General features: G+C 40.9%; 1 protein-coding gene across 1 annotated transcript; it reads left to right on the top strand.

Annotated features, from left to right (window-relative positions):
* Positions 1-8,255: 8,255 nt before the first annotated feature.
* On the top strand, positions 8,256-9,928 carry LOC4337718 (transcription factor JAMYB-like). Its single transcript, XM_015782974.3, has 3 exons — positions 8,256-8,503; positions 8,861-8,990; positions 9,069-9,928. Exons 1-3 carry the CDS (start codon positions 8,314-8,316, stop codon positions 9,691-9,693), a joined length of 945 nt encoding a protein of 314 aa, XP_015638460.1. The 5' UTR covers positions 8,256-8,313; the 3' UTR covers positions 9,694-9,928.
* Positions 9,929-14,123: the final 4,195 nt, after the last annotated feature.

Raw genomic sequence — 14,123 nt, 5'->3', positions numbered from 1 at the left:
TGCTTAGTACTTACATAAGTACATTAATAGCACGGGATATGATAATCGACGAAATATCCGGTAAAAACCATTAATTAGTAAAAATCCGTAAAAATTAGATATAAAAATTTTCTAAATTTTTATTAAAAAAATACTAGAGATCACTCTACATAACCTATTTTTCCATGCGGTCAAATTGATTTTTCCGTGGGAGGTTTTCCCCGTCTGGAACCAGGCGTTTGGAAAAATGAATATTTTCGTGTGCGGGTGACCTAACCGCACGGGATAATCGATTATCCCGTGCGGTCAAATTATACCGCCCGCACGGAACCAAAAAGAAAACCAAAAATAAACAAAAATGCGAAAATCACCACCGCCCGCTGCCGAGCCCGCCCGCTGCCACCACAGTCGCGCCGGCCGCCGCCGCCACCAGATCCGGGCGAGGCCGCCGCTGCCAGACCCGGCTGCCTCGCCGCCCGCTCGCCGTCGTTGCCTTGACGACGCAGACGGCGTCGTCGTCAAGGGAGCCGAGCGACGACGTGCACGACGAGGATGACGATCAGGAGAAGGTTCCGCCCGCTCGCCGCCACTGCCTTGACGCCTCCGCCTCGCTGCTCGCCGCCTGGCCGCGCGCGCGGAAGGGGCCACCGCCGACGAGGCCACCGCTGATGCCCGCTGTTGACGAATGAGGGGAGGAGGAGGTAGAGAATAGAGATAAGGTAGAGAGAGGGTAGTGGTTGAGCGAGAATAAAAGGGAAAAAAAAGGAAGAGAGAGGATGTCAAAAATTTGAAGTGGGTGGGAGGGAAAGGAGGGAGGTATTTTCCTGTGCGGTCCATTGAAAAGCCTGCACGCGAAAATCGATTTTTCCGTGCGGTCCTCTTAAGTCGACTGCACGGGATAATGAGGATTATCCCGTGCGGTCGGATTAAGACGCCCGCATGGGAAAATGCATTTTCCCGTGCGGGTGACAATCCGGCGCCGGTCCCCCTATTTTTCCGTGCGGTTCCACTTACGAACCGCATAGAAACAAAAAGGGGCGGCGTCCAAGAAAATTTATCATGTGGTATTGGATTGATATAGGCATGAACTGCATTTGCGCAAATGTAAGTCTAAATTAGACTCAACTTCATTCTGAGAGGGAAAAAACAAATTTTAGGTGAATAGACAATATTTATGGGATTTAACTTATTTAATTATTTTCAATGGATATTGCCTCATGGTAATAAGCCAAGCCGCCTACACACACACACACACACACACACACACACACACACACACACACATATATATATATATATGTATGACAGTGAAAAGTACACACAAGTTTATTTGCCAATATTTGCTATAGTTTGTATATAGCTGCTTGCAGACACATGCACTTTTCAATGTCATGTATATGTGCAAGAGTTGGCAGGTTCTGTTGCACTTAATTTTCAAAGGCTTCATCACTAGCTTTTTTTTTTTAGATAATGGCTTCATCACTAGCTGACTTATTAGCATTGTATGAGCAAAAGAATAAAACAATATAGCTCCGTAGAAAATTAACAATTGAAAGTCTCTTAATTAGTCTTGGCCTAGTCTCTGGGGATTCAATCAATCTTGGATACATTCATGCACCTTCTCCTCCTTGCGACACTAACAACAAATAGTTAGTACTTGTCTACAAGCTGAGTCCAAACCAAATAATCCCCTAAAAACAAAATAATAAGTGGCAGCAGCAATGGAACTTCTAGATTAGTACTCTTCTTCTTTCTTGGCAGCATGTGTGCTGCATTCTTTTGTCTTTTGATGTTGAAAGATTGAATTTTTCTACTTTTATGTCTCTCCTTCTATGCTCATAATTAGTTTGTTTAGAGGTAGACTTGATGTGAGATTAGTCAAGGAAAAACTGAGCATGTAAAAGGTGACAAATCGATTTCATTGTTCACACATGTTTCTTTCGCACCATATATTCTCTCCACTCGGATCATAGAAAATTCATAAGTGCCAAACTAGCATAGAATTCATATATATGATTATCTTTTTTTATTCCATCTAGTTCATATTACCAGACATTTTGACTTTTTCTTTTTTTTTAAAAAAAAATGACTTAGTTTATTAAAAATATAGTAATATTTTAACACAAAATAAACATACTATCGAAATATATTCAATCTTAGATTTGATGAAACCAGTATGGTGTTGTGGATGACTGGATGTTGCTAAATTTTTATATCAATTTGGCCAAACTTAAAGAATTTTGATTAGGAAAAAGTCAAATTATATCTCATAATATGAAACAGATGAAATAATAATTAGCTTCATTAACTAACTAGTTTAATCCTTGAGGAAATGATAAGACAAATCATTTATACTTCAACACTGCACCCCCACGTGGATTAGTTTTTCCTCGGTTATTATTAGAAGTGAAATAGGAGTGAGATTGAATTCTTGTTATTTAAATTATGACATGTATTATATAATTCAGAATCCTAAAATTAAGTAAAATATTCAGATAAAATATCACAAAGTAATTAAGTCTTTTCTGTTTCTTATTTATTTTAGATAGAAACAAAATTTGGTTTCATAGCTTGTCCTCCTCTGTATCTCCTCTGTGTTTTGGATATTAATCATGCCTGACATTGAAAAGTGCATGTGTCTGCAACAAGCAGCTATATACAAACTATAGCAAATATTAGCAAATAAACTTGTGTGTACTTTTCACTGACATATATATCAAATATATGTAGGCAGCTTGGATTATTATCATGAGGCAATATCCATTGAAAATAATTAAAAAAGTTAAATCCCATAAATATTGTATATTCAGCTAAAATTTGTTTTTTCTCTCTCAGCATGAAGTCGAGTCTAATTTAGACTTAGATTTTGTACCAATGCAGTTCATGGCTGTACCAATCTCTAGTAGTATTTTTTAAATAAATTTAGAAAACTTATATATCTACTTTTTTATGGATTTTCACTAATTTAATGGTTTTTACCTGATATTTCATCGATTATCATATCTCGTACTATCAATGTACTTATGTACTACTCTCTCTGTCCCATAATATAAAAGATTTTGATATTTTGCTGGTACTGTTTGACTACTCGTTTTATTAAAAAAAATTGTGCAAATATAAAAAACAAAAAGTTGTACTTAAAATACTTTAGATAATAAAGTAAGACAAAAAAATAATTAATAATTACAATTATTTTTAAAAAAGACGAGTGGTTAAACAGTGCAAGCAAATTAAATGTCAAAATCTCTTATATTATGGGATGAAGGGAGTAGTTGCAGCCTCTTTGACCAGGAGAGATCAATTCTCAAACGTGGTTGTTAGTTTAATAAAGGAATGCAGCACACATGCAGCCAAGAAAGAACAAGAGTACTAATCTAGAAGTTCAATTGCCGCCACTTATTATTTTGTTTTTGCAGGATCATTTGGTTTGGACTCAGCTTGTAGACAAGTACTAGCTATTTGTTGTTAGTGTCGCAAAGGAGGAGAAGGTGCATGAATGTATCCAAGATAAATTGAATCCCAGAGACTAGGCCAAGACTAATTAAGACCTTCATGCAATTGCTAATTTTCTACAGAGCTATATTGTTTTATTCTTTTGCTCATAGAATGCTAAGAAGTCAGCTAGTGACGATGAAGCCTTTGAAAATTAATTAAGTGCAACAAAACCTGCCAACTCTTGCACATATATGTAGCATTGAAAGAACTCTTACAGTGACCATGGCTAGCTATCCATTTTGGTTAATTAGTTAGAAGAATCTTCTTCATCTCCCCCAAAAAAAGCGTCTTTCTTGCCATGTGTATTGCATGGTCGATCTAGGTTCTTTTGTGTATAAACTCTTGTCAACTTCTCACCACAGGATTATTGTACCACGGATATTTTCAGCAAAAATAATCAGTTTCTTCGAAATCACAACTCGAGTACAAAGGTGGTGATACCATAGCGACCAAATTAAGATCGAGATAACATAATCGTTAACTCTTTTTTCACCTGTATGGTTTTCTCTCTTAACAAATTTCGTATTACTGTTATTATTAAAAAAACAGATATTTCATTCGATTCACAGCTTACGCTTTGGTACATACAAGTTAGGCAAGAAACTCCATCTCAATTAATTAGTTAACTAGCTAGCTATGCTAATATGCTACCTATGCTAATATGCCACTTCCCAGCACACTCTTCAGTGGATAGAGAGCTGCTTAATTAGTCCCAAACTATGGAGGCATGTCATCCGTTATGTAGACAAGTTAATCAAAGTAGGAGCCTGATCAATATAATGAATGGCAAATTAATTGAATTATATATTGAACTACAACTTTTGACACGCGGCTAGAAAAAGCATTTTCGTCAACATTGGGTATTTATTTTCGCAGGCGGACATAGCCCTTAGAGCCAAATAGCCGTCTACAGAAATGCAAATAGGCGTGAAGTTTGCCGTCCGCCTGCGACACACAAGGTGCGCCTGCGAAAATTAGCGAGGTATATATATGAGGCACATGGGCTGATATTTTCTAAGTGTCTTTTCCTCTCCCTTCACCTCTCCCCTCACTCTCCTCTTCCCTCCCCTCACTCTCCTCTCCTCCCCTTCACCTCCCCGCCGGCGGCGAAGGGCGGACGGCGGCCGGGCGCGGCGGGGCCTTCGGCGACCGGGCGTGGCGGGGCGGCCGGCGGCGGCTCCCCTCCCTCCCTCCCCTCCAGATCTGGCCAGAGGGGGGAGGGGGGAGGCCGGCGGCCGGCTTGGAAGGGTGGACGGTGGCCGGGCGCGGCGAGGCGGCCGGCGGCGGCTCCCCTCCCTCCCTCCCCTCCAGATCTGGCCAGAGGGGGGGTGGCCGGCGGCCGGCAGCGAAGCACGGACCGGAGGACGGCAGGGGTGGCGGCGGCGGCTCCCCTCCCCCCTCCCTCCCAGATCTGGCCGGAGGAGGGAGGGGGGAGGCCGGCGGGGGCGGCGGCAGTGACGACGGCGTGGTGCGGCGCAGCGGCTCCCCTCCCCCTCCCTCCCAGATCTGGCCGGAGGAGGGAGGGGGGAGGCCGACAGGGGCGGCGGTGCGACGACGGTGCGGGACGGCGGCGGCGTGGACGGCGACGACGACGGTGAGGCGCGTGGTGGCGGCGGCGACGCAAGGCGCATGGTGGCGGCGGCGAGGCGCCTGCAATTTTTTTTGCTCGCTCAACGGATTTTCGCAGGCGGGCCATTGCCCCGACTGCGAAAACGTTGGGATGCAGGCGGTCCTGCCCTCCGCCTGCAAAAATCACTTTTGGCCGCCTGCGAAAATACTTTTTCTAGTAGTGACAGCTACTTGGATATATCTAGGAATACACCAAATTCGACCTTTTGAATTCATATCGCATATAGCACAAGTTCCTTGGTGTTCAAAGATGCCCGCTCCTCTTACTCTTAACAATCCGGATCAATTCGAACTTAGCTAAGCAGCTATTGGTAATTGATCGATCCCTCACCCTTAAAATAAACAGCTAATGATCTCTTTATCACTACTACGGCTGGAAAAACAGAAAAAGTATTTCTACTTTGCGGTTCAAGAGGAATCATATGCAATAATTCTGGCCTTTGCATTATTCCTTCCATGGATTAGATTAACAAACTAATTAATGCCATTCAAGTCTTGCTGCATCTTTGAAACCATTCCACAGTATCCAGTATAATTACTAGTAGGCTTCCTCTGTCGACAAAGCAGATATTCTGCTTACTTTTAAATTTTTAATTCTTGCCATCTGCTGATCTTTTATTCTTTAGATCGAGTTGTCATCCGACAGTGTTATTAACGGGCTGTGTGGCAATTTCTATTATTAAAAAATAATTTCATAAAACCCCACATACTATGCTCAAGTAGTTACATAAAACACAAGAGTTAACCCATATATACATTATAGTTAGTTTTTCTTTGATCTCCCCTACATATGAGTTATAAAGTTATGTCTGAAATTTATGAGTACTTTAATTCAAGAAAGCTGCAGCCATATAAGTTCATTAGTATTATTTTTTATCTGCTACAATATTAAGCAGATTGATCAATAGTGTGCTTTTATAAACACTAAAGCCATAATACATAATCTTGATTATGTACCACTTGTTAAAATTTTTGTGGTAGTTTTGTGCAACTTGAACCATAATATAAGGGCTCTAAAATTTACTCAAAAAATTGTAGTGTTATTATTGTTTGATTAGAAAAGTGGGGGGTAAACATTCAACGGTTGAGCGGTCGAAGCATCTAGACAGACATGCTGTTTTCTTAAGGCGCTTGAATCGTTTACTCACACAACAACCTCTCCGTGGAGAATGTGGCCCTCATTTCCTCTATCACTGGGGTCGCGGTGGCTACTGCCATACACTCCTGATCGACCTCAACCAGAGTGGAGGAAGAAGGCAGATTCGGCCACTAGAGTAGAGGAAGAAAGCGGATAGAAGGCTATTTGTCGAAGTTTAAGGATTTTTATTTGAATTTATTGCTTTTCATGTTGCATTTTGTTGTCTTCAAGTGTTTCACTCTGATTGATTGAAGGTTGCACTCACACGCAAGAATTTAAATCTCCGGCTAAGACATTTAGCTGCTAGGTTCTCTATCATCTATGATCAGCTATAGCTGGCTATAGCTGCAGCTAAGCTATTAAGCGGTTTTTGCAAAAATTAGACATAAATAACTTGATAATCAGTTATATGGAAGAGAAAGCTATTTAACTTGGGGAAAGCAGAGAAGACTAGGGAGAGAGGAATTGCTTGATAATCAGTAGGATCAAATCCTCACCACTTCCTCAACCATCTTGCTAAATTACAGGAGGAACATGCCCATGAATTCCTCCCCCGTGAATTCCTGAACTTGAACAAAAAAAACAATTCAAGAACCTCCATACTCCTCACCCTGAGGCTACTGCAACCAACCAAACCAAGAAGAAACAATTCATGAGCAGCCAAGCCACCAACAAACCAAGAAGAAACAATTCATGAGCAGCCAAGCCACCAACCCATCTCTGAACCAAGAAACAACACAAGGTTGGCTCGAGCACAAGAAAAAGAATACTGACAGAACAAGCACCGCCGCCCACCGCTTGCAACACCAATAGCTGCCGCCGCCACCTGTCACAGTCGTCGCTTGGGGCCGAGATTGGTGGATCCGTTGTCTTCGAGAGTCACCACCGCCGCCGCCACCGTTGCCGCAGCAGGTCGCAGCCACCACCTTCGGGAGCAGCTGCCGCCACTGCAGGTCATAGCCACCGCCTTCGGGATCAACCGCCGTCGCGGCTGCTGCTGCCTCCTTGAGCAGCCGCTGCAAGCCTGCAAGCCGCCGTCGACAGGAGAGGACGGAGAGTGACTGAGTGGAAGATGGAGAGAGTTAGGGTTTCGTTAGGTGATATGGGCCGTTCGCCAATTTCAGGATTTCAGCCCACCAACGAGTTAGCTGCCGCTACTTGAGAGCCCATTTAGCGGCTATCTCCAGCTAAAGGCAGCTAATAGCGCCTTAGAACGTGTAGCTGTAAATTAGACATATCTTAGCGGTTGCTTCTACTGCTATAGCCGGAGATTTAAATCCTTGCTCACACGTGATCTCATCAAAGCCGTGTTGCACCCTTCACCATCTCGAAGGTTCTTGCATGGCAACATTTGTTTTTCTTTATCGTTTTCTTTTACTGTTTATGTGCATATTGGTCAATTAGGTTTGCAATTAATATTTTTGAATGTTGCATCTGATTGAAATATTTTTCATCGAGCGATGAAACATCTAAAATAATTCTTGACAAGTGATGGAGTACAATCCGATATGTTTTTCCTAGCGTATATATCAGCCACTAGTTGCGTCCAAATTTTATGGGCGTGATTGATAAAATAATCTAATTTATATGATTCTGAAATATTTATACGTTTGAAATAATAAACCCTAAATAGGCAAAACAAATTAAGGGTACGGTGTTTAGGTTAGAGAAACGAGTAGAATAGCTAAACGGTTTTTACAGCTAATAGTGCTGGCCATGACACCATTACATGGGGAGTCAACGTTCAACGGTTGACTGGTCGGAGCAGCTAGACAGACACGTTGTTTTCTTAAGCCGCTTGAATTGTTTATTCCCGCGACACCCCCCTCCTCCACTTTAGGCTTTTAAAACTGTCTCTATACAATTAACAGCCAGCCAGCTAATTGCGGCTCTAACCACAGTCATTAGCAGCATCCATCCGCATCATCATTAGCCATCGTCGTCGTCGTCCTCCTCCCAACCCCACATGTCCCCCCTCCTATATAAACCCTGCCTCCCTCTCGACATCTCCTCCATTCTCAAACACACCCCACAGCTACAGCTGATCACTAGCTAGCTACTGAGATCGATCGATGGATTTGGAGATGGAGATGATGAGGATGGCGATGAGCCCGGCGATGTCGTCGGCGACGGCGGCGGCGGCGAGCGAGGACGAGGGCGACCTGAGGAGGGGGCCATGGACGGTGGAGGAGGACATGCTGCTCGTCGACTACATCGCCAACCACGGCGAGGGTCGCTGGAACTCGCTTGCTCGCTGTGCAGGTGATTAATTAATTATTCAGTCAATTGATTAATCAGTTGATCATTCGATCGATCGATCAGAGATTGAGATTAATTAAATAGTTAACGATCTCTGTGTGCCAAATAGCCAATACTGTTGTGTTGCCTATTTGGCTTGCTCCACTGAGCACGATAAGCTAGCTAGTGCACGTCTTAATCTGGAATATTCTAGAAGCTTATCTAGTTTAGCTAGTTAAGCTTCATTGCGCGAGCTCTCTCTCCATCCTCATCAATTAATCTCTGCATGCAAAAAATCAAAGATATAAAATTAATCTTCAGTGATTAGTCGATCGGTTAATTTTGCACTAGCTGATGGACTTAGAGTGTGGACACGTGTAGGGCTGAGGCGCACCGGCAAGAGCTGCCGTCTCCGGTGGCTGAACTACCTCCGCCCCGACGTCCGCCGCGGCAACATCACCGCCGACGAGCAGCTCCTCATCCTCGACCTCCACTCTCGCTGGGGCAACCGGTAATTAATTTAATTACCTTAATTAATTACACTTCAGTCCTTTCCAGGGACCTAAATGCGAATACTTCTGTGTGCCAGGTGGTCTAAGATCGCGCAGTATTTGCCGGGGAGGACTGATAACGAAATAAAGAATTATTGGAGGACCAGAGTGCAAAAGCACGCGAAGCAGCTGAGGTGCGACGTCAACAGCAAGGAGTTCCGCGACGTCGTCCGCCACGTCTGGATGCCGCGCCTCATCGAGCGGATCCAGGCCGACGCCGCCGCCGCCGGCGAAGTTGCGGCACCGGCGCCGGTGTCGGCGGCGGCGACGAGGTCGATGAGCTCGCCGGCTGGCGCGATGTACCTCCACCACCAGCAGATTCCGCTCGCCGCCGGCGCCATGGTGGTGGCGCCGGCGGTGAGTAGCGAAGCGTACCACCACCACGGCTGCGGCGGCGGCGGCGACACGAGCTGCAGCGAGCCGAGCCAGGCGGCGGTGACCATGAGCCCCGACGACGCATCCAGCACGCTCCGGTCGTCGTCGGCGGCGGCGGAGAACGACACGATCCACGGCGACGTGCTTAGCGGCAGCTGGTCGGAGCTTCTTGCCACCACCACCACCACCATCGCCGCCACCGCCGGCTTGCCGGACTTCGATGAGCTCGGAGATTTCGAGGACAACTTATGGAGCCTTGAGGACATTTGGCTGCACCAGCAGTGTTGATGATGCATGCATCATATACAGAATTTCTACAGATCAGCAAATTAATTAGTGAGAGGATTAGTTAAAGATAAACCAGATGAAAGTATAAAAAAAACATGTAAATTATTCTCAGCTCGATCGAGGATGATAGAACATATATAAATGCATATACTAGTATAGAACAGAAGTTGCCAGATGAAGAAGGGAACTTTTAGTTAACTAATTAAAGTTGATATATATGTAGACTTAATTAGCAGGTGTTCCAAACTCCAAACATGCATGTGTATATGTCCTTCATTTTTTTTCCTCTTAATTAATTATATAAGATTTTTGAGTTCTTTGGTTTTACTTTTGCATGCGTAGCTAGAGTTGCATCACATATATTCAAGCTTGTCCGGCATCCTCAAGTGTAAAAAACCAATGCTTGAAGCACAAAATACACATTTTCTCATTTCAGTTTCTATATTATCAGCTCTCGCTCTCCATTGTGTAAATTCCTTTTTATTTACCGCCTTCCAGTCATAAATTAAATAATGGTGTTTTGCATACCAAAGTCTTAGAAGTATAAATTTTGATCATTAATTAATTTTATATCGTAATATATTTGTGTAAAGTCTGATAAAACTGTAATATTATTATGACAGTGCTTTTCAAAAATGTTGGTCGAGCCATATATATTATATTTTTTCACTAATGTATCAGACATAAACACTTAAATATATTGATAATTAAAATTTTGAAAGTTTGGCTGAATCCAGCATATATATGTACAAATTAATTTGTAAGTATTTTTTATTGAATATCTATAAATAACTTTCCCAAATGCAAACACCTGATGTATAAATACCAAGCATCCTTCTGGGACTTGCTCTCGGTCAAATTTGAAACAAACATATATATATATATATATATATATATATATATATATATATATATATATATATATATATATATATATATATATATATATATATATATATATATATATATATAGGATAATTTTCATAACATAGTAATAGAATTGCCTATCTTTTTCACGATGAACTTAAAATACAAATAGCTACAGTATTGTTGAGGAGGATGTAAACAATGACCGGCCACAGTTTCTGTACGTCCTGTGAAAACAACAAGAAATTAAAGGGTTTGTTCAATTTCAAGCCAAAAATAACCCTACTAAGCTTGAGTTTGAGGAGAAGGGGGTTGGGAAGATACGCAAAACGAGGTGAGCCATTAGCGCATGATTAATTGAGTATTAACTATTTTAAATTTTAAAAATGGATTAATATGATTTTTTAAAGCAACTTTCCTATAGAAAATTTTTACAAAAAATGCACCGTTTAATAGTTTGGGAAGCGTGCGCGTGGAATACAATGGACTTTCTCACCCAATCCTCCAGGAACGGACATGCTAGGTTTTGACAACACCAAAATTTGGTAATTAAGGTAAAAATATGTAGGTGTTGTTTGATCTGCAACCATACTAAATATTCTTGTATATTACTGTTATATGAAGAAGTTTATAGAAAATTACCAAAATTTGACATGCTAAGTTATAGTAGAGTATTTGAGATGTGTTTAGGTTTCTACCTTGTTAAAAATTTTAGTATGGTTGAAAATGGTAGCTAGCAAATTGAACAACCCTAATATGCATGGTGTTACACAATAACTTGATCAAATGCTGGCATCTTCCAGAGACATCTTTTGAATGCATGACATGCATTTCGTTCCAAAGTTTTCTTGTGGTTTTTTAATTTTTGTTGTGCGAAATGCCCACACAGCTACAGCCTAGCTCTACAGACATAGCATGGCCCAAACCTTGAGGCTATACCTCCAGTGGTTTCCATGTTGCCCACAAAAGAAAGGAAGAGCAACAAAGTTCATTAATTAATCAAAGATTACCAGTCAATAATGATGATGATGATAAGAGGTCGGTGAATTGGAGAGATTCCACCACGCGTAATACACATACATATATGCTTTGGACCAAGGAGACCGAATAGCTACCGGATCAAGAAGATGTGTGAGAAGCTAGCTAAGCTAAGCAAAGCTTAGTCTTCGTAATTAACAAATTTAACTCCAGCTTTTGCTTATCCACATCCTAAAGAATGGATAGTTTAACCAAAGGTCGATGCACTACTTGCGTATATATGGCACGTATATATAGCTTTGTTACAAGCTAGTTATTACCTGCACGCTACTTAATTGTGATCTGGTTAACATTTGGCCACATATCTCTAGCCAAGCTAATAATCGTGTTTGGCCAGCTATATATAGGTTTAATTCGTGTACCATTCACATGCATGATTAATATGATTTGGATCGATGTCTCAGCGAGTGCGCGTGCGTATAGTAGTGGTACTGTGTGTTTGATGTGTAATCGAAATTAAAAACATATACTTCATTTCTAAATGTTAGACGCCGTTGACTTTTTTAAATATGTTTAAACATTTATCTTATTTAAAAATTTTAAGTAATTATTAATTCTTTTTCTATCATTTGATTCATTGTTAAATATATTTTTATGTATACATGTAGCTTTACATATTTCACAAAAGTTTTTTAAATAAGACGAACGGTCAAACATGTTTAGAAAAGTTAACGGTGTCAAACATTTAGAGAAGGAGAGAGTATATCTATATATGTCTGTATAGACTGAACTGGCTTTTTTGGTTGTCTAAAGTATTTTTTTCCACCCGTCTTGGGTACGTAGATGTGTCCCTTCTTTAATTTATCAATGAATGGAAGAAAATGGAACAATGAATAGATGAAAAGAAAACGATTTAAAGGCACAAACGAATAGATTGACTATTATAAATTTAAAAAGATTTAGAATACTATTTTAAGAAGTTTAGGAAATGTACATATATTCTTACATTTCATCATTTTAATTAGGGAAAAAGAACATGCCCTGGGGTTTCCATCATGTCTTATAAACTTTTTTTTAATGATTTTACCAAAAAAAATCATCCATAAATGTATCTTAGCCGCCATTCTTGTCAAGTTAATTATTACCAAAACAATCCAATAAGCTAGGTCTTAATGGCATTATAAACGTGGGGTTAATAAGCTAGCTGCCAACCAAGCAGATGACGTGGACGCCCAGCTGGACGGTCAAAGCATCGGTCTCCGGTCGTCGGGTCAAACAGCGGTCAGCAACGGTGACGTCGGCGACCAGATAAGGCAGGCGAGCCCCACTCGTGCGGATTCCGGTATTTATATATCCATCATCAACGGCTCAGATTGGTCGTCTTCGGCCACTAGGGGCGACATCCTGGCCGTCCAAAATGATCCACCTGTGTGGCATTGACCCGCTGACTAAGCTAAGCTAGTGCTTTGCTCTTAAACGTTGGTAAGTACAAGTAATCCATGACCTCTCTTCTCTAATTCAATTCGTTCTTCCACTAATTCTTTGAATTTTCTTTTAATGGATCATGCATATGAATCATACGATTGGGGTTTTCACTTTTTCACACTGGTGTGACTGCCCGGCTATGTTGCCACCCCTGTAGCTTTTGCTGCATATGCACGCCTTATAAACAATTAGTAGTATCAATTAACTTGTGTATATATATTTCTTTGTACCCACTTAATATCAGGTATTTTCAGACAATTTATTTATTAGAATTCACAGGACGTTTATGTGCCTTACTATGGGGTGTGGGGGGGAGGGGGAGAAAGAATCAGGAGGCAATCAACTCTTGGTCCTTAACTGACAAAATGTAAATTTAACAAAATATTTAAAATAAATAAACTGATTTTACGATCACATCTACCCATAGGTGCCAAACTTAATACAATAAAATACCCCCTAGCTAGCTCCGTCCCTAAAAGAGAGTTCAGGTTTATAACTAAAAAGACACTTTTAAAAATTATAGATGGAGTATGTATCTCTCAATGCCTCCTCAAGCATGAAAATATCAAAAATAAAACCGTCCTTAAGAATCAACGGAGATATTATATAATTACACTTATGTGCCATACATAAAACTCATGCTACTTTATCTCTGATGCGACATATACTACTGCTCCGTCCGTCCCAAAATATAAACATTTTTAAAATAATAAAAAGCCAAACATTTTTAACTTTAACTATTAATAGAAAAAAATATAAAAAGACCAACATATAAAATTGATGTTGCTAGATTTATCATTAAACAACTATTATAATATGTAACTCCTTTTATTTAAAACATAATACTTTTATAGATATTGTTGGTCAAAATAGTATTTCGGAAACCGTGTTAGAGTCTAAAAATGCTTATATTTTGGGACGGAGGGAGTATTATATTATTATGTATGGTTGTGTGCATTCATGCACGCATGAATTTGGTCGAGGCATATCCTATATATCTATAAAGTTCATTCCCACTAAGTGTAGTTAATGCTAATTCTCTATTCTCTCGTAAAACCGCATCACCTCAATTGTTTTTAGCGTTTGGATGATTCATCAAG

This window comes from Oryza sativa, chromosome 5 (assembly GCF_034140825.1).
Source record: "Oryza sativa Japonica Group chromosome 5, ASM3414082v1".
NCBI classification, from domain to species: Eukaryota; Viridiplantae; Streptophyta; class Magnoliopsida; order Poales; family Poaceae; genus Oryza; species Oryza sativa.
Note: the sequence above shows the minus strand (reverse complement) of the source record. Positions and strands in the feature narration are given on the sequence as shown.